Source organism: Micropterus salmoides, unplaced genomic scaffold, assembly GCF_014851395.1.
Source record: "Micropterus salmoides isolate LMB-PRFRI ecotype aquatic unplaced genomic scaffold, ASM1485139v1 Ms_hic_scaffold_13, whole genome shotgun sequence".
Lineage (NCBI taxonomy): Eukaryota > Metazoa > Chordata > Actinopteri > Centrarchiformes > Centrarchidae > Micropterus > Micropterus salmoides.
This window is the reverse complement of record NW_024040374.1, coordinates 7,930,476-7,951,677: the sequence shown is the minus strand read 5'-3', so window position 1 is coordinate 7,951,677 and position 21,202 is coordinate 7,930,476. Positions and strand designations below refer to the sequence as shown.

The following is a 21,202-nucleotide window of genomic DNA, read 5'->3' as shown; positions in this document are numbered from 1 at the left end:
GGAACATCCCAAAACCTCCCTGACAGTCACGTGAATGTTTTGCACATATGCACTTTTGTCACATATTACATCCGTCACAGGTAGTGGGCATTGTAGAAGGGTTCAGGTTCTTCTAGCTGGATCTTATTATAGAAACATGGGACAAAAACAGGGTCAGGCTACAAAGAGCAGTGTTCTTCCATTTACAATGCTTCTGAATACTTTGCAGTCTTCACGGTCTTGACACAAGAAACAAGGTTCAAGGTTGTTTTATTTGTCATTATACAGCACAAGGCTGCATAACGACACCAAATACAATAGGAAATACCCTGGAAATGTAGTCTTGTTGTTTAGCCTTCACACAGATCCAGCTTTGCATGGTTATATTATTTGCCATTTTAATTCCAGTGTATTTATTTATTTATAAGACACCTTGCATGTTCTATTATATTTGTGAAGTATGAAACAAACGACGTTGGAAGAGACTCCTGTAGTGGTTTTTCTTAAAGGCCAGTTGTGTGACTCATAATGACGATGTCAATTTACAGTGTGGGCAAGGTTACAGTCGTCTGGTGTGCAGAGCAACTTATCCTTAATACCCTTTATTTTCGCAGAGGCCAGTTGCTCTGTTCTCCAGCTCGACAGTTAGTAACCTGGATTAGTTTCAAAGAGTCCATTCTCCTTGCTGTAACATCACTGTGTGCAAATGCCACACTGTGTGTAGGGCGTGTATGTGTGTTGTCGTTCACTTGTCCTGTATTCTCTTTGTCACACAGAGTACTGGCTGGGAGGTAGGTGGCTAAACGGTTCCTGCTTGGCCCTGCTCATGTTGTTTATCTTTTTGTATTGTTATTTTTATTTGCTAGCTGTGGGCATTCAGTTGCTCTCTTTGCTTTGTTACATACATTCAATCCATTAACATCTGCAGACAATGTCAACTGTCTGCCCCCGCTGGGGACACTTGCTGTATAAGCAGCACCCTCACCATTTTCCTCTCTCCTCCCTCTTCTTAATATGCGAGAGGAGCTTGTTTTTATAACGTGACAGTGTTGGCAGGCTGTGCATGGGAGCCACAGTGTGTGACACTAATGACACAAGTTTCAATGAATGCATCACCTGCACAATCCGCACTCTCCCTGTCCTCATCTTCTGTCTGTCTGCTGGTGTGTCAGTCAGAACACACTCATTGACTGGTTTTCTGTCACACTTCATCTCATCTCATCTTCAACTACAGGGCTCGATTTTAGTGCACTGTTTTTATGCGAAGGATATCTTTTAGCGTCCCTGCTCTAGCCATTGGTCGTTCTTTTTACACCATTAAATGAGCCTTTTAAAACACAATGTGTTGCAGACTTGGCATTGGGTCGAAGCTGGAACCAAATTCCTGAGGAAGTCAGGTTTTTTCCAAGAGGGTTCAACTCACAGTAATCTCAGGATTACTTGATTTATCCCTTGTGATTTTGATTAGTTCTTATTGTTGTCCTTTCTTTTAATAGTTCAAACTAAATCGACCCCTGATTATTTTTCATCCATTCTGTTCTTTTGTTAACATTATTAACCTCTGAGTTCTCATGGTTTGTTGCATGAAATGGACAGAGCACTCTGTTCCTTTTGGAAATGCACTGAGAGTGCATCTTGTGCTTCTGAAGTTGGTGGATCTTTATTTTCTCACTTTGTCTTTCTTTTTTCTTCGTAACTGTCTGCCTTTGCATGGTCTGGATCCACCACAATAAGTTTATGTTCTTCCTCAAAATCAATAGAGATATTTTTGCTGATGTATTTTTGTTTGTGTTGTTTTTGAAATTCTCTGGAGGAACCCAATCCTCATTAAAATTTGTTCTGTTTTCTCCTTTTTGATTTGCCTGGTTGCCGACCCTTCCTTCCCACTTTACTTAATTGTGTCTTGTGGTAAGTTCCTTAGTTTTCAGGGCCTCTTAAATGTCTGCTGACATTTCCTTTTGAATCAGCAGTTGCAATGAAAATACAAGATGGATTTTTAAGATTTGCCTCAAACTACCACAGATTTGATTTAATACATTTTTACTAGAAGTCAGTTGCCAACCTACACAACTTATCCACAGCTTATCCACAGCTTCTCCCTTTCTCATCTTCTACACACACATACACACTTGATTACTCGCATACACTTGTATCAGACCTGCTGTGCTCTCAGACTTTAATGTCTAAGTTGCTTTCTGGATGTTCTTTCCAAGCAACCTTTTCTGTTGCTATCTTTGAGCTTGGCCTATTTTTCTCAGAACCCAGCAGAACGCAGACAGAAAATATGTGTTGATTTCAGTTTTTATCTGAATAATAGTGAACTGAATAGTAAACTTGTGACTATTCTGCTAGCTGGTGAAAGAGGTTGTTGTTTCGTGTTGATTTTTTACACTCTGCCTTTTACCGTGAAGTGAAACGCTGCACCTGCTGTCCTCTGTGTACTTAACAAGTATAGAATTGACTGTGGAAAAGCTGCAGAATAAGATCATGCAAACTGAAACATCTACAAGGGGTTCAAATATATGGGACTGTGGGTTGCTGACTTCATGTTGGCTGTTTTCTATGTGACACTGGCTTCAGTAGACATTTTTCAAACCAATCATATGCTCTTGTATAGACTGCACCTCAGTGGACACAATAAGCAAGCAGGTCACTTACATGAAATTGATGTCGTTTTATCTATGTTAGCTATATATGCAGATTGCCATGCAGGTTACTTGCTGTTGCATTTTTAGCTGTTATTTCTCTGAATGAACTACAACCTTTTCTCCATTTCCTCACTCCTGTGAACTACACAATCACAACTGGAACTGAGGTCTGCCAATGATGGATTGACTTCCCATCAGATGATGAAGCAAAAAAGGGCCATCATTTGGTTGCCACAGTTGATTACAAAATGTAATCGCAATCAGCATAAAAAGCTCACCATTGTGGGAGTTTCCAGTTTACGCAGTATCTCAGTCTGCTCTCTAATTTTTACAGTTTTATGGTGTGGATCAAAATAAACATGTTCTTACATGAATTTAATTTCTATTCTTGCTCAGCACTGACATTAATCTTCCTCTGCTCACAGGATGGAAAGAGGATGTTTGGTACGTACTTCAGAGTCGGATTTTACGGTTCAAAATTTGGCGACTTGGACGAACAGGAGTTTGTGTACAAAGAGCCTGCCATCACGAAGCTTGCGGAAATCTCTCACAGGCTAGAGGTAAATACCTCCATGCAGGCAGGAGATTTTCTTGTAATATCATGATCCTTAAAATCCTTTGCTTTGTGTGCTTTTTGTAGTCTTCTGCTAAGAACTAATGAGGTTTTGTGTTGGTTCTTCTCAGGGTTTCTATGGGGAGCGATTTGGAGAGGACCAGGTAGAAGTCATAAAGGACTCCAACCCAGTGGACAAGTGCAAGTTGGACCCAAACAAGGTCAAGTGTACATTCCCACATTGTTAGATAAATGGAATGGAAATGGCCTAGTTTGTGAACACTGTTTAGAGGGATTGTGTTCAAGCTTTTAGTCCGAGCATCCATCTTTACCTACACAATCAAAAAACTTAACTAATAAAAAATATTGTCTTTTATTTCTACAGGCATTCATCCAGATCACATATGTGGAGCCGTACTTTGACACGTACGAGATGAAAGACCGCATCACTTACTTTGACAAGAACTACAACTTGCGACGTTTCGTCTACTGCACCCCTTTCACACTGGATGGGCGGGCCCATGGGGACCTGCACGAACAGTTCAAACGCAAGACCATCCTCACCACTTCACACGCTTTCCCTTACATCAAGACACGCATAAACATCATCCACAAAGAGGAGGTTGGTGAACCGTTACTTTCATTTAAAGCTTCTTTTTTTTCTCCAGTAACTGGTTTAGTTTCTCTTGATTTCTTCTCAGAGAGCCAACCACGCCATTATTACATATTTACATTTTTTTATTTTTAAAAAACATATATTAGCTTATCTCCACCTGTGAAAGGATAATAGTTAAAAAATTAGGTGGTAATAAAAGGGAGCTGTATTATCCAACTCTCACTGTGCGCCATGGTCACTAAAACTGCTTGTCTCCTTGTCACTTTCCAGATTATATCCACACCCATCGAGGTGGCAATAGAGGACATGCAGAAGAAGACTCAGGAGCTGGCCTTTGCCACCCACCAGGACCCTGCTGATGCAAAGATGTTACAGATGGTTCTACAGGGATCAGTGGGCACAACTGTCAACCAGGTAAAGTTTTCTAGATGTCAGGTATATAAGCTTGCTTTATTTGCATTGGTACATTGGGCTGAGTAAAGTTGTAGAAGGATAATCATATTAACTGTTTTCCTTAGGGTCCTTTGGAGGTAGCTCAGGTGTTCTTGTCCGAGATCCCCAGTGACCCGAAGCTGTACAGACACCACAATAAGCTAAGGCTCTGCTTCAAAGACTTCACAAAGAGGTATGGACTATGGATGATGACTCACATACCTGTGAACAGATGCAGCATGTTGGAAATGATTTAATATGGAAGCACATTAGAGAGACACATGAGAACATTATCTTGTAATTAAGAGAAATTAGTATCTTATCAGAGTTATGTAATAAGTCAAAAAGCTGCTGTTGATGTTGCAGAGTGTCTGCCTCTCGTTTCATGGGTTCATTTTGATTTCTGGGCAAAACACAACACTTCTTTATTTCTAATGGCTGCTTTGAGAACTTCACCAGTTAGCTTAAAAGTGAATGTTGAATTACACCTAGAGATGACGACCTTAACATGACTAAATGCCCCAGTAAGCTCCATCTACAGTGTAGTACAGAATCTACCTGCCAGTGTTTGATGGACTTCTCTGCCAAAGGTGTGAAGATGCCCTGCGAAAGAATAAGAGCCTGATTGGTCCAGACCAGAAAGAGTACCAGAGGGAGTTGGAGAGGAATTATCACCGGCTGAAAGAGGCGCTGCAGCCCCTCATCAACAGAAAGATCCCTCAGCTTTATAAACCTGTGCTGCAGGTCAACTCGCACAGGTAGGACTGAACAGGGACACTGTGCGTGTGTGTGTGTGTGTATGTGAGAGAGAGAGAGAAAGTGAGCAAGTGTGAGTGTGGATAATGTTTTGGATGGAATATTTTTTATTTAACCAGGTGAGTTTCATTGAGATTAAAATCTCTTTTGCAAGAGAGACCTGGAACATTAAATCAGTTGTTTTGTTTTTGCCTCTGTAAAAATCATGCAGCAAACGGACAGCTTGACAAGGTAGTTTGTGACACTGTTGTGAGTCTCTATGTCCTGTGTTTGTATTATATTCTATGGTTTCCAGCAGTCACTGAATTTCTGGAATGTAAGGGCAGTTTAAAGCTCCCTTCCAGAAAAGAATTTTTCAGCAATACAGTATTATCAATTCATAATGACAAGTCTACTAGTGAAGACCATAAACTTTAAAAAGACAAAACAAAACATCAACCTTAGCAAGTAAAGAATGAATAGTGCCATTTAGTCAATGTGATTACAGCCTAACATGACATATGTAAATGCTGATCACAGTGGGAATCTTATATTTGTCTTTTACCTCAGTCATATAGCATGTGGATTTTAAAGTTTGGTTCTACAGATGAAAATATTATTGGACATTTTAGTCCTCCCAGGTTTGCTATTCTCACTTCTCACATACCAGATTTCTTAAACAATGAAAATAGCAGTTTTACCAGCCTACATTATGCCAAAATCATTGTGCTTAAACAGGGTACCCGCGGGGTCTTAAAAGTATTTAAGAAGTTTTCAATTTTACATTCTAAAATTAAGGCCTTAAAAGTATTAAATTTCCATTACAAAGTATTTAATTTAATTTACAAAGTTCGTAAATCTTTTCTTGTCCTTTCGTAGGATTCAATAAATGCACTAATATCATAAATATTTTTTATGTGTGTGACTTTACAATTTACTCCGTGCGGACTGACTATAGATAGTATATTACTGGACAAAGCCACCCCGCTGATTTGAATGGAGAGCAGTGAAGCCAGTTAATAGCCAATGAAATACTACTACAGGGCTACTTCCTGTAGCAGTAACAGCACAGCAATAACTGTGGTTGACGTAGAACAACGGCAGAAACACCGTAATTCTGGCAGCTGCATAGCTGCGCCAACAAAAAATCTCATGGCTCAGTGTGTTTGAAGTTGGCATTAGATTTCATCCTAGGTGGTATTAAAAAGGTCTTAAATTTATCCTGGTGGTACCCTAAAGGCCAAATCGCCAAAATCACCTTCTTGATCAATGAAAAAGTCTGATGATCTTTCTGTCTGTAAATGAAAACATGTTCTTTTTTCCTGACTTCCAGAGATTCCTTCAGCAGAATGAGTCTTCGCAAGCTTGACTTTTAAAGAGGAAGAGAATACAGGCACGCACACACACACGCACACACACACACACACACGCATAACAGAAATTGCAATATTAATTTATTCTTGAGTGTAAATAGGAGTTGGTCAGTGTTTCGGAGCGTGTGCTAAAAGACAGGCTAAGGTGTTACAGTTTGGTACGTCATTCCAGTGTCTTAATTTGTTTACAGACAAACTTACACAATGAGAGGGACGAACAAGTGGATCTTAAATATTAAAAAGATACCTTGGCATTTAGAATTTTTCTTTGCTGACCATTTGTCGTCACACAAGGGAGCAAGTCTTTATATTTGTCCCTATGGTACCATTAAAAGAGCTAATATTAGCCTTTACTTTTGAAACCAACAGAGCGTTCTTCATATTCTGTGGCCTGTTAGTTTCCATCAAGCAGATTCTGAAATCCCTTTAGCGGTTAAAGTGCCAAAAAACTTTTTTTTTTTGCCACATTTTTACAAGTCTGCAGAGAAGATTTTAAAAATCAAGGTGTCTATTTAATTATGTACTGTGTCAAAAATCTGTATTAATTTTCATGTGTGCACTTTTTTTATCACGGTGTAGCAATGCATTTTACAACTTGAAAGTTTATGTAATTCAAAAAAAAAAACATGCAAAAAATGGTACCATTATTTATCATGATGCTTTATCGTTTTTAGTTGAAATAATGTTTTGAAAGTTAGGTACTTCAAACATACTTGTATAATTTTATGTAGTTTTGTTTTGTTTTAAATATTTTACTAAATAAATATTTTAATGTTCAGTTGGCGTACGCTGGTAAACCTCTTGCTTCCTAATGTGTTTTGTGTTTATAAAGGATTGTTATGTTGGAGACAACAAATCAGTAGGATGTAAGAGTATCACTATCTTTGGCAACAATGAAAAGGACTGGCAAAGGACTTGTGAAGGTAAAAACTTTATTGCTGATAGTATGAACCTGCCAACATAATAGAATAACAGCTGGAATGAGGTACAGTTTAAAGGAGACAACACTTATTGAGGCTGTTGTCACATCACATTAAACCAGATCTATAAGCACTTTGTTAAATTCCAAAACTTGCTTTGGAAACCTTTCCCAGTTTTATGATTTATAGCGAAATAATAGCCCGTAGGTGTTACTCACAAAGCACAACTAGATAACTGATTCAATCCCTGAAACTGCCTTTCAAACAGTCTGCTGCATAACCTGAGATGAACAGTTTCACCTATACTGATAATTTTACTCCATAGGCGCAATACTTAATTATCATATTTTTCACACGTCAAGATGTGCAATATTATTAATTACCAAAAAAACACTAAACAAGCACAAAACTATAATCAGTAGGAAAGTCATTTGAGCATTCACAGGAATAAGTTCATAAGCTAGGAACAAGTTCTGAGAGCAAAATCAAATCACACATTTTCTCCAGCTTGTTTGGCTGATTGTGAGCACCTGAACATTAGTGAACAAAAAGACATGTTGAAATCCGGTTGCTGGGATTAGATTTGTCTGGAAAAATGACCACACCTGGGACGAGCGTAATATTTGAGTGCGGTAGAATGTTAATTCACTGCAAGTCAAAGCACTTAGTTCTGCAATGCTCTGTTACAGTTAACACAATTAATACAAACTGCTGACAGTGAAAGTATGCAGCTATGAAATAGGCAAGCAGTCAGATCCATCCTGCTCAGATGTCTTAAAATTGGTTGCACATGTGACTCTTCAAACTTGTTATAGTCATATGAATCTGTCCCTTTGCACTCTCAATTTGTGCTTGTTTAATTGTTTTGTCTTGACCAAACTTTAACAGATCCTGTTCTCTAAAGAACAAGTGCAAAAACAGAACTGAAAGCGGGTCATGCTGTGGGAGTCTGTCTCACTGAGAAGGTTAGATTTACTCTGTATACTAAACCCTCCTGTCTTTGACCCTTCCCTCTCGCCGAATTAAGCAACAAACCCTTAAATAAACAGATCCACATTTGCACATGCAAATTGTTATGAAAGAGTGTTCTCAGAGAAAGTTTTTCATAACCTTGCTAAATGTATTTTGACTCAACATGATCGCTTAGTATAGATATAAATTTAAGAGTTTCATGTATCTTCACTCTTGAATTTGCACCTTGAAAAGGCTCCTGAGTGAGAAATAGCTGCTGCTGCTGAGCACCCTGCAGAAACTGAGTATCACTAGTACCAACAAAATATGTACATGCTTGGTATATAATAGATGCTTAACATTTTAGTGTGTTTCATGTAAAAATGTGCTGTTACAAAATCTTACAAGCCAGGCCAATACTGTAGGCTTTTCCAGCATAGATTCCATCAATTTCAGGCTTCAGATCTATGAAACAGTGTTCATGTTTGTATGCAAAAATGTTGGAGTCAGTGCAAAAGGTGAGCAAAGGCTTTTTCTTAAACCTGCAGAATATTGTTCACTAACATCATGAAGCATGTTATGCATTGCTTTGCAAGTAGAAATGATTTGTCTTATTTGGCTTTTAGTTGAGTAATCTATTCCAAATATACACAGCACTGACAGTGTTCTATAAAAAATGAAATTAAAAAAAGTACTCAACATTTTCATTCGATAAAATTTTAGTCCAAAAGTGCTTTTCCAATTTGTAAAAAGGAACTGTACAAACATAACTGAGAAAAGAAAAAACACATGCAACTGTTTACAAAAGGTAAGAGTCGCACCCAAAAAATGTTTCTAAAGGTTGAAGTCATCCCTGGCATGTAGAAAATTAAATCCCCATTTGTCAGAGGGTTTCTAAATATGACCAGATTGGCTCATGGACATCTGAGGCGAGTCCTGGAATACGAGTCCATGAGGTCTAAATATCTTTGGTCCCACAGTGAGACCACAGTATAGCTGTGAGGTTTTCTGGGCTGAAAATTATCTCTAGTTCAGGTGCTAATATGGCAGCCACAGTATTTTTTGGCACTGTTTGTTGTATTGCAAAATACAACTGTCCTCTGTCTGGGTGCTCAGCTGCCAAAAAGCCTGACAGGCACAACCCTCCCCCTCGTGTTCATGTTAGTGCGCAGGTTCCTGCATCCTTCTGTAGAACAGCAGGTAAGGTGTCGATGAGCAGCATCTGTCAGGAGAGCAGGCTCGCAGGAAATCCTCCTCCTCAAACAAACGCACCTCAGAGTCATCAAACAGCAGCCATTTGCCCTCATATTCAAGGAGGTTGTTCAAAGCCTGCTGCTCCGTGGCCTCCACCCCACCACAGGAAGTCATCGATGCCTCCTCTCCTTCTGCAGCCTCAGACTCCTTTTTAAGTCCTGCTTCAGTATTCTGGCCCAGGCTCTTGATGGTTTTTCTCCGTTTGGATCCCTCTGTTGCTCCACTGCTGGCCGCTTTCTCTGTGTGTTTGCTGTTCCCAAGGTCACAACTAGACAAACTCCTCTGGCCCCCCAAGAGTCCAACCCCCCCCTCTGATAGCTTCTTGCCTCCCGCTTTGCTGCTAGCCAAACTCGCACCTCTCTGTCCCCTTGCATTCAGGCTGAAAGACACCTCCCCATCATCGTAGTCCAGCTCTTCATCTTTCACCCGCAGTCCCTCCTTACTTTCCTTCTCCTCTTCCTCCTCCCCCCCCATTTCTTTTTTGTCCCGCAGCCAGAGCTTCACATCTTTCAGATCGGACATGCGGACGTATGCGGTATAGTGGCCGCTGCTGATGGTGACGCCACTGTGCATAACCACGCCAAACAGCTCATAGTGTTGACCCTTTGTGGATGAGGGTCGAGTGCACCACTCGTCCAGAGACAAGGTCAAAGGCGTCTGCAAGGGAGTGTTCACTTTAGACAGACCTGCATACGGGTCCAAACTAGGAAGGAAAGAAACCAGGAGAGGAAGGGATTAATACCACACATCTATCACAATCACTGTATTTAAAAGGACAATTCTGAATTTGGCTGAGACATTTCCTGTGTAATACCAGACTTCATTAGTTTATTGTATGAGAACATTATTTAAATCCACTTGTATAAATAGTGTTTTATTGATTATTTATCAATACCTATTTGATTACAATGATGTTGCCAATGTGAGCAAACAAGCCAAGCAGCCTGTGGTTACTACTGTAACCACTGAGGGCAAAATCAGTTCCTTATTCAAATATAACAATTGAAATTTTTATTTAGGATACAATTCTAGTTTAAAATCTATTTTTAAAAATGCCAAGTGCAGTTTTTTTTATTAGTCTGGTTACCTGTCAATAACAAATTTTTCTCTCAACTTTCTATTAGTGTAAGCATGTTCTACTTAAAAATGCAGCAACATATACAGCACATTTTTTCAGATGCAGACTTAAGCTGATGATACACGGAGCAACTTTTAGAGCAATGGTGCTGGGCAATGTTGCTGTCAATAGTAATGATTAAAGATTACAACCGTAATCCCCCCCCGCCCCCCCTTCAAAACATAGTTGGACTTGCTACCAGCAAGATTGCCCAGCAACATTGCTCAAAAAGTTCAACTTTTTGCTCCCTTTAAAACGTGTATTTCTGTCAATATGTGGCCACTGCAGGACAGAAGTTACTCTACAGTATTTTAGAAGACAATACTGAAAAAAAGAAGAAAAAAACCGACTGAAATACAAAAAAGTTAAATGTGTTGACAATTCATCAACTCACTCTAAACTGTTGGCAGAGAAGCGCTTCAGGTGAATTGTGATCACTTCAGGAGTTTTGTTAAACAGCAGACTTCTCTCAGCCTCTGTGTAATGATGACAGGTCTCACAGAAGTATTTGTCCTCCCCAACGATGCGCTCCACTGAAGCAAACTGGGCGATGGCCCATTTCAGAGTCTTCAGCTCTGATTTAGGATCCGGAGAGACTGTGAAGAGAGGAGACACCAGTTATTGGATCAATTATTTGGATATAAAATACTTTAACAATGAACTGGGCAAGGTTTTCATGTCTGTTTGCAATGTAACTGCTGTTTCTGGTTAAACAAAATGGATCTTATGGTGGCGGTGTAACTCAGTGCGCAGCCAAGTTGCGCTTAAGCGTAGTAATACAGAGCTTCTACAATTGAAAAATGTAGTTGCAAAGGAAATGGCTGTCTGACGGCAAGGTAAAGCACCGAAAATATTGTAAATATAGTGTACACTTGAAGTGGGTTTTTTTGGTGGCTAAAATACGATTTGCTGCTGCCCTTGTCCACAGCAGTATATTCCTTAGCTTCTGTGCTGGTACAACTCTGCTTCCCCAAAGTGGGGGTGCCCTGACAGCCATCTACTGCAGGTAATACACTGACTCTGTCTGAACCTCATACAGCCACACTTCAGAAAATCCCAAACTACCCCTTTAAAATGAGCTGCAACTAGGTAAAATTACTGGTTATCTCAATGGAGTATGGTTGGCTGTAACATGGGTTTATTTTGGTCCGAGATGATGGTGCTCTAGAGTGACATTTAATGGCAGTGAAATGTCACTTACAGCTCCTTTAAATTATTAGCTAGATTGTTTGCAATAAATAGATTGTTTTTTGAGGCAAAGAGCTGTTAAAATCCTCACCCTCGGAGGGGTCGTCTGGGCTGCTGGGTTCATCATCGAGCACTGGGACACTGATGTCCTGGAAGTCCTCTCTCCTCTCCGTGAAGCTCTCACACTCCAGACAGCGAGTCCTCAGAACCAGTTGGCCTTGAAACAAGCGCTCCATCAGGTCCAGACCATCTGAATATAACAGAAAAACAGAAATGGCTGAGTGATCTGTTATTTTATGACTGAAAACATATGCAATGAATTGGTCTGATTTCCCAAGCCAGAGGTTCAACTCAGTGACCAGGAGTCTAATCTTTTTCCCTTCTTACTCTTTAACACTCTATTCCAACTGTTTGAAAGCTGCTTTTAAAATAAAATAACCCAGAGAGAGAGAACACTAAACCAACATCATAAGAAGAATATTTTGTACATTTTAAAGTTAAATGCATTAATTTGGTGCAAAATTTTTTATTTAACTTTTAATGGACACCTGTAATATGTTTTGTAATCTTATTTCCATACTGGACACCTTATTTTGAAAACCAGACGACGTCACGTGTATCCTTGTCTCTCTTCAGGTAGGACTCTCATACTGCAACACTTGTCTTTGTAAAGTGAGAAACTGACAGGATAGAAGTCACTAACCTGCCTGTCAGCTCGCACTGATCCGTTTCAGTGGATTTACCATAAAGGTTTTAATATGTGTGAACTCCAAATTTAGGCGCGGCTAGCTTAATTGCCTTCTCTCTAACGAGTGACAGAAATAGACCGTTAACGTTACCGTAGTTACCTCAAAAGAAAAGTGGTTGTCTTGAGTCGGGTGCCAAAGTGTGTGAGCGCGCGAGCTTACAGTAGCGCCCACAAAACACAATTTTAGGTGTCTGAAATGTTATTATGGAGATGTGTAAAAATATTTGTTTCATTTTGAAACTATGGCGGAACAAATTAGATTGTGGTAGGCCATGGTCTCGTTAATTAATGGGAAACACTGGTTACCAACCTGTCAGTTTATCAGTTTGGTATTTATCAATTCTACTCAATGAATCCCTCATTTTCTGCACCTGGCAAAACAGATCACCCATATTAAAATTATTTATAAGTTTAAATATCTTTCCCATGTCCCATTCCTCATTAATAATGTAATACCTTGATGTTTCATTGCCTTCTTGTCTTCAGCCATATCTTGTGGTGATCTCTCCTCACTGGTCTTCTCATTCTGACTTTGTTCGTCCGTCAGTCCGTTCTCCTGCTCTGGTCTGTTTTGGTTCTTCACAATCATGGAGCTGATCTTCCCCACGCTGCGGAATTTGGAGAAGATACTTGGTTGTTTCCCAGAAGGCCTCAGCCAGCTCAGCCTAGTTTTCTTCTTTCGTTTCCCATCTGCCTCTTTAGATGCCTTATCACTTTTCCCCTCACCATCACTCCCGCCTCCTTCCTTCATATTCAGTTTCTTCATCCCTTCATCTTCTCTGTCTTTGTCTTGGGTGCTGTCAACTGTGATGTCACTGGAGGACCTCCTCTTGGAGCGAGTGAGAGGTTTATTTCTAACAACAGCGTCTTCGTCAGCATCGGATTTCTTGGACGTGACAGATTTTGGCTTCTTTTTGGCATTTCCCACTTCGGTGTCACTCTTTCTCTTGCCACTGACTTGGCCGTCCTCTTCTGTGGTAGTTTTGGATTCCGCGACAGAGCTGCTGGAACCCAATTGGACTCCATTCTCAACTTTAACTTCAGTCACATCCTCACCTTCCCTCTCCAACTCCTGCTCTTTTCTGATGGTTTCACAGGCCTCTTGAATATATCCCAGGATGCACTGCAGCACCTCTTGGGCATCATGCTGAAGATAACCTTCATACATGGGGTTCAGCTGCCTGCAAACACATCTGTTACAATTAGTTCACTGGTGGAAAAATAATTAATGATGAACGTTTCAGCTGTAGTGGTATTCTGAGTTTTGATTGTTGCTCAAAATAATTTTGTAATTTTAACATCAGTTTGGGTTTGACAACTTAAAATGGGCATCATTTGGATTTTTATAGACTAGAGCAATTAAATTTAAAAATCATAAAAACAATCATGCATTTATCAAAGCAATGTGGTCATACTCATTTCTCTGGGAAGCAGAGCTTCATGCTCCTTGAGAAGCTGTTAAGTGGTAATTTTCATTTTAAATACACACTTGTGCATTTAGTTGTTTGTTGATTACAAAAATGTCACAACAGTGGTGATAACAGACGGTGGTTTAAGAAAATGTTTCAAAAGGTTCAAAATTGTACTCATGTATGTCACACACAAACACAACCTGTTTAGGATTTTTCTGTACCAGAAAAGGCATGGCTTTGTCCTACACTGCTCATTAATCTGAGTAGTAATGAGCTACTTTACCATCTGAATGTATGACAGCCATTTAGGCACAATTTAAATAACCACATCATTACCTGAGCGTGTGGAGTATTTTACGAGGTGGTGTGGCGAGTTCTCCTTCACTGAAGCTGTCGGGGTTTAACAGGAAGCTGGACTGCAGCTGCTCCACAGATGTAATCAGACTGTTGAAGCTCCCAAGGAGCTCAATTTGAGCTGGCAATGCCTCGGCTGCAACATCTGACTGCTGAGAATGTGGTTGAAGAAAGAAAATATACAAATAAAAAGTAAATGAATTATCTTTTAAATTTACCTTCATATATAATATATATCAAATTGACAGAATTACAAGAACACTAGTGTTTGATTGTACTATAATAACGGCTCTAAATTTACATGTGCAAAGCTTATGATTGTTAGTGGTGTTTACTGAATATTGTAATTTCTGAAGCCATGGTTTGCAAGTGTACTTTTTTTTTTTTTTTTTAAATAAAAAATGTTATTTGTATTGCACCAACCTCTTCACATTTATCTGTTTCTTCCTTTAATTTGTCTTTTCTTTTTGACAGATTGTACAGGCTCTTTATGCCTTCTCTGAGCCCTGGGCAGTAGTATAGCACCTGCAACAATCAGACATCAACATGATTAGTCATCATATTTTTACCTTGACTTCTTTACTTTTTCCTAAATGACACTTTCAGAGCAGGAGGTCACGGTTTGGGGTCGCATGGAAGAAACCAAAAACTGACATTTTGAACATGTGCATAAAAAAAAAAAAGTCATTAACATTTTTTCCCTTACAAAAGCCCAAAACTCTGACATTGTTAACTTTTTAAAATATGCAATGGCTTATGTTCTCTGCAGGATTCACAATGATAGGACTTTTACGACAAATTGTAATACAACATAAAATACAATTTAATAGCCATTTCCCAGAAAAGTATGAACAATATCAACAAAACAGTAGGGGTGATAAGGCCTTGACTTATTTACAAAGTGCATGAATTTATTTACATATTTAACATGAGGTCAGTGGTGAGTGGCGGAGTAGTAGAATTTAGGATTGTTCTGATAAAATTTGCTTAAATCACATACAAAAACGTTGTATAAGGAATTATTCTACATATGTAAGGCAAAATAATTGTTGTAAAATAATTGTTTTAAGTTTCACTATGTAAGAGAAATTCAAGACTTATTTAATACATAAGCCTTTTTAAAACTGCAAATACCTTGTACATTGTCAACGCAGTACACAAAAATAACACAAGTAGTAATACAACACTGAAGAGTTTCCTGCTAGAGGTTACCTTACTGTCTTACTAATGGCCTGAAGTAAGAGTTGCCTTAGCACATATTGCATGTTCTTTCCTCTACAGGGGAAACGTCTTGTTCCAAACAAGAGATGAAATACGTTCCCACATCTACAGAAACTCTATATGAACAGCTGTAGCAGACACAAGTGCCTGTCTGTCTCTTGTCTATTTATATCCAAACACTGCCAATACAGATAAGCCACAGATGTGATTTGAACACACATCAGTTACAGAACACCATGACATACAGTATCAAGGTTCAACAATATTCTTAGTGACATTTTGTTTCCTACAGCAATTATTTCCTGTTAAGTTATGAAAAGTAAAACCTGCAACGAAGGTCAGTGATAAATGTGGATCACAATTTATCAGTGTAATATATGACATGACACAGGAACTAGGGGTGGGAATCACCAGAGGCCCCACGATACGATATTATCACCATCCATTGCCATTCATGTATCGATACAGTATTGCCATGGCAAATATCACGATACTATGCTGTATCGATTTTTTCCCCTACCCCTAACAGGAACTGCATTTCAGAAGATAGGCACAGTCCCTTTAAAAAGCCCTGGTTGTCTGTTTATTTCTAAGTTATTCAGTCAAATAAATGCACTTCCTTTGTGAAGCACTATCCTTTATATTCATGAGTGCAATATGTAACAATCACGCTTCTATATTGATGTATGTTGTAGTCTAACTGCCATTAAAGTGTACATCCACTCTGTCTTTCTGGTGATGACCCACCTGTAAAACACTATTCAAATAGCAGGTGTTGCCCAAGTTGTTGAGCCCCACAAAAGGCACCAAGTTCTCTCTCTTCTCACACGGCAGGACAAGGCCAGGTGAGGCTGGACATGGAGAAGGACCAGGGACCACCTGATCACAGCCACTGAATGGTGGAGAAGAAAACCATGATCAGCTACTAGTTACATGTTTTTTTTTATATTTACAGTTTGCTCAAAACTCCAACGATAACATAATTATTGCATCACAATAAGATTTCACTAATAGCTTATCAATACAATAATGTTCTGAGTATGTGGAGAGCAGACCAAGATCAGCCCTCTATCCCTTGATCATAAATATTCAGGGGGAGTTCTCCCATTTTACAACTTGCCTTGGCTTCCCAGCATTTATCTGACATATTTAAAGGTTTTATACAATCCTATAATTATTCAAATATCAAGTTTTAGTAGGCTTATGTGGTAGTCAGGGTTTCTTAGTGTTGTTTGGCTAATGAGACTATTTTTAGTTCTTTCCCCAGTCAATTTTGAGCTGTCAGATCATGTATATAAATATAAAATCAGCATCAGCTTTATTGCCAGGTATGTGTACACATTCGAAGAATTTGAATCTGGACTGTACCTTGCTCACGATGTGCTTACTTATACAATAATATCAGACACAGGCTACAGTATAGAGAGAACACACACACACACACACTCTAAACAAAAACAATAGACAGGTTGAGACAACAGTGAAATGAGCAGAGTACAAAGTAAATTATTATTATTATGTACATGTCGGAGGTGGTTGAGAAATACAGGTGCACATACATGTCCACAGTGCGAGGGAGCATAGTGCAAAGGATGCGGGAATGAATAAGTATTATGTGCAGGTGTTGTGTACTTGAGGTAGGTGGATTTGGTATACAGTATATACAATATAAACAGTATGAACAGCTCTGAAATAGAGAACGAGAGAATGATGACTAAATAATAAATGGTAACCAGTAAACAGTGGTTGATAAGGAGAATATTCTCCTTTCAAGAGCATGGACAGGGATTTAAGGAAAATAAAGATGCTTTCCATACCAAATTATAAGGTATCTGCATCTACATATCCCTCATCATGTCCTCACAAAGCCTGTTAAGTTAGCACAGTGGGCATAGAGTGATTGAAACTGTGTGAAATATATGTTAATGTGTGGCTACTCCATTCCCCCAAAAAATGCCAGCCAGGTACACCATTAATCAGCGAGGCTGGGCAATAAAGCAGTATTTTGAACTTTGTATGACCCCAAATAAATCCCACATTGACAGCACACACCCACCTTGTCTCAGGCTCAACTGCTTTGGGTTCTTCCGCTTGAGGCTCAGAGAAATCCAGAGCCCGTTTAGTTTCTTTCTTCTGGAGGAACTTCAGAGACAGTTTACTCTTCTTGATGGGGCTGCCCGGCGCCGCCACAACATTTTCACCCTGCAGACCTGGCATCTTTTTTCCACCTAGTACCTTGAGGGTGATATATTTTTTCCACCTACTAAGATGCAACAGCGCACCTCACTGGCAAGAAAGGGAAACAGAATTTATTTTCAATGGGCGCCATCACAGTTCAACGAGAACTATTGAACGTAACTTACTAAGTTAATACTGTGCAGTTATGTAACGACCTGGTACACCCAAACGCTAAATTAAATAAATGTAGACAGCTCCTCTTTAACTTACTAAATCCAAACCAATTACTGAATGAACAACGTATTAAGTTAGCTGGCTAACGCTAACGTTAACTTGTTTTCAATGCCCCCCTCAACTTTTAAAATATAACAGTACACATTCACGTTGACAACCGTTAACGTTATAGCGTTAAGGAATAACTTAGCTACGACGTAAGTTAACAAATAGTGCACAGTAAACTGGCGTTGTTGAGCAAAACTGGGTCAAAACGGTGCGGTGAAGAAGTGGGAGGAGAAAACCAGAGAACAGGCAGCAAGCCGTTTCTAACACTTCACAATTATAGGAAACACACTCTCAAGATGAGTCAAAATCATTTGTACTTTTACCTGAATGAGTCATTCCAGATTGAAGTTTAATATATTTCACGGATTATCCAGCCTTAACCGTCTTTAACAGGAGTATTAGACGATTCGGACGGTGCAGTAGAAGTTGGCGCTTTTTCCTGCTGAATACCCACTGGCTGCTATATCGCCGGTGAAACACCGCGACAACATCAAAACGTCCGGCAAAAATGTCCAAATAACGGCCACCTCATTTATTAAACGTATTTCAAACTGATGCGCAAAAGTTTTTCTGCCTTCTGTACAATTATATAACCGCAAAGACTTATATTCCAGACCTCAGGCTTAGGTTGAGTCACCTATTTTTATTTAGGCCCCTATAGCCAGTTACAGAAGCCATTTTTGTAGTCCTTTGTCAAGACGCGTCAAGCTAGAATGAGTGACACTGGCAGTGGCAGTTTAGATCCTTCCTTCAAAGTAAAAGGGAATAAGTAGTTGGTTAGTAAATCATGTGATCTCTAATTGGGCTTAATAAAGAGTCAAATTAAGCTACAACTAAAAAAATAACTTTGAAACTGCTCTAAGATTTTGAATGCAAGACTTTCACTGATTTTTAATATGTTGTATGGAGACTTTCACTTATTAAAGGACTATTAATTATTAAGGACTAGTTTCTATGTAATGTTAATTTCAAATGTAGACATGGTCAATTATACAATTATAGCCTTCACTGTTACTTAATTGGATACTATGTATTTGCCTAATTTACTGCATAAACCTTCAAAAACCATTTTGAGAAGCAGTGGTCATCTGTTGAAAAAGGTTACTGATGACTAATTTAGGCTATTTAAATGCGTAAATAAATTAACCAGAGAATATTCATCATTAAACTGGATACAAAACACAATATAGTGAAATTAGTCTGATCATCCAATATTGACAATGAGAAGTCAAGTGGGGTACTGAAAAAAAAAGCAAGAACATGGGATCAAATACCAATGGGACACTGGAAAAAAAGTTAAATGCATTCACTCAGAAATGACAGCAGTTGGGTTTACCCAAAGTCCTTATAGGCTCCTCTAAAATGTCTGAACCACACACCATTGTGTGATTATATATATATATATATATATATATATATAAAAAACTCAGACTTTTTTCTTAAGTAAAAGTAGCAATATCATGTGCAGAAACACTCTGCTACAAGTAAAAGTGATGTTTTAGCATCAAAATATAATTAAAGTATCAAAAGTATCTTCTGCAGAATGGCCTATTTCAGAATAATGTACATTATTATATCGATGCATCCATGTCTACATCAATTTAATATTGCAGCTGGTAAAGATGGAGCTAATTTTAACTACTTTATATGCTGCTGGGTAGCTTGGGATTTCCCCCTGCGATCAATAAAGTTTGTTATTTCCCCGTGGTATTATCTTAATCAATAATAACACATATCACTCAAAAGTATATTTACCTCTGAAATGTAGTGGAGCAGAAGTATAAAGCATGAGAAAAATTGAATCAATTGAAGTAAAGTTCCAGTACCTCAAAACTGTACTTAACTTGCTTAACCCTAATCCTTTACTTGAGTAAATGTACTTAGTTCATTTCCACCACAGATGTTAAGTGTACTCCATTCTTGTTCTTCATTGGGCTTTTCGGCTTTTATTTTGAAGATAGTAAGCGGAAGTGAAGTACGTTGTATTTTGTCTAACTTTTAGCTTTTTAACTCTCTAACAATTTTTTGCGGATCTAAACCTTAAACAATAAATTTGTGGATATTTTATATCAATGATAGTCGCATGTTGCAACATTTACTCTTCAATATACTTTTTAACATTTCTTATGTATAAATAGGCCTACACCACACGAAACAAAACAGCTCTTCACTGTAAACGGTAATATACGGGGGTTTCGGGCAGTGTACACCTTCTGCCGGAAGGGGGCAACAATGTTCATGGAAATGGAGGGTGAACCGTCCAGCATCATTCGCACTTCCACTAGAGCATCTCATCATCTGACTGTCAGCAGTGGCTGTCTTTCCACGATTTTAACGGTAAGGTACTATTTACGATTTCTCAGGCTTCTGCTTGAAAAGATAAACTAAAATCTGCATGAACTGCTTACCTATTATAGCCCATTTAACCTCTGTTTCCGCTTATTTGCAGCAGTTGTAGTGTGATATTTAAAAGGGCTACACAATGTTGTTGCTGGCGTGCGTTCTTACCATACGCACACCAGAAGAAATGACAGGTGCGTCGTTTCCTCCTCCCATACTGTCAGTTCAAAATTTGTCAATACGATGTTACAGTATGTGTGGAGGACCCACCGCTGCCGCTGCTGCTGCAGAGTGGCTGCTTGGTCAGCAGCAAAGATGGATCGATGGACATGAGCGACTGAGCTTCCAGAATCCACTCTATTTATTTTTTGGCTTGGTGATCAAGTGATGTTGCAGTGAGGATGCTGATACAGTAGTGGATGGGAGTAGTTTGGGGCTTCTGGACTGTCTGCGGGGATGTAGCCTTCCCAGTTGTGGCAGTGACGGAGCTACAGCATGCCACCATCACCATCCTCAGAATATGTTATCTTTGCAATCTCCAGGTCTGGGATGGCTTTAACAGTACATTTCTTCAAAAAACGAGTCCACCAGAATCCCAAACCTCATTTTTATTGGGTTGAAATTATCTTTAAACCCCTGCATATGATGTTTAATAATTGCCTAATAAAATATATTTCATTATGGATGTAATAACCAGAATCCAGATATAACAGGGATGGCTGGTGGGAGGTGTTATTTTCTCTCACATCCCCTCTAAAGCCTAACCAGGAGATACATTATAAAGAGGGATTACTGTGTTTCACTTCCCTCATCACCTTCTGATAAAATCAGGAGCTTTTTTTGTTGCCTCTACTCCAAAGAGGCAGATTCTGCCACCCAAGTCATATACTATACAGTGAAA

General features: G+C 39.1%; 2 protein-coding genes across 16 annotated transcripts in view; one reads left to right on the top strand and one right to left on the bottom strand.

The window, feature by feature from the left end:
• Positions 1–7,119, top strand: part of dock7 (dedicator of cytokinesis 7) — a gene marked incomplete at its 5' end in the record, with an annotated part of 41,608 nt that extends 34,489 nt beyond the window's left edge. For 5 of the 14 annotated variants that reach the window (XM_038715300.1, XM_038715303.1, XM_038715304.1 and 2 more), the window contains 8 exon segments: positions 756–770; positions 3,062–3,187; positions 3,312–3,401; positions 3,566–3,802; positions 4,067–4,210; positions 4,315–4,421; positions 4,819–4,986; positions 6,297–7,119. In XM_038715300.1, the coding sequence (XP_038571228.1) occupies positions 756–770; positions 3,062–3,187; positions 3,312–3,401; positions 3,566–3,802; positions 4,067–4,210; positions 4,315–4,421; positions 4,819–4,986; positions 6,297–6,339 (930 nt within the window). 14 annotated transcript variants of the gene reach the window in all.
• Positions 7,120–7,251: 132 nt separating this feature from the next.
• Positions 7,252–18,514, bottom strand: usp1 (ubiquitin specific peptidase 1). Of its 2 annotated transcripts, none has more exons than XM_038715307.1 (9): positions 18,285–18,514; positions 17,558–17,787; positions 16,249–16,393; positions 14,704–14,805; positions 14,263–14,429; positions 12,971–13,695; positions 11,858–12,016; positions 10,973–11,174; positions 7,252–10,164 (listed from the first exon to the last, which is right to left on the bottom strand). In XM_038715307.1, the coding sequence occupies exons 2-9, from the start codon at positions 17,716–17,718 to the stop codon at positions 9,369–9,371; spliced, it is 2,457 nt and encodes an 818-aa protein (XP_038571235.1). In that variant the 5' UTR covers positions 17,719–17,787; positions 18,285–18,514; the 3' UTR covers positions 7,252–9,368. The 2 variants fall into 2 exon arrangements, with proteins under 2 accessions (XP_038571235.1, XP_038571234.1); XM_038715306.1 differs by having other exon boundaries at positions 14,263–14,432; positions 18,285–18,513.
• Positions 18,515–21,202: the final 2,688 nt, after the last annotated feature.

Excerpts from the sequence above, each read along its gene's own strand:
- usp1 (XM_038715306.1), bottom strand. The coding sequence starts at position 17,718 with ATGCCAGGTCTGCAGGGTGAAAATGTTGTGGCGGCGCCGGGCAGCCCC. Across the intron at positions 12,017-12,970 it reads GAAGGCAATGAAACATCAAG|ATGGTCTGGACCTGATGGAG; the intron begins GTATTACATTAT and ends TGTTATATTCAG. Across the intron at positions 10,165-10,972 it reads TTCTCTGCCAACAGTTTAGA|TTTGGACCCGTATGCAGGTC; the intron begins GTGAGTTGATGA and ends TTTCCTTCCTAG.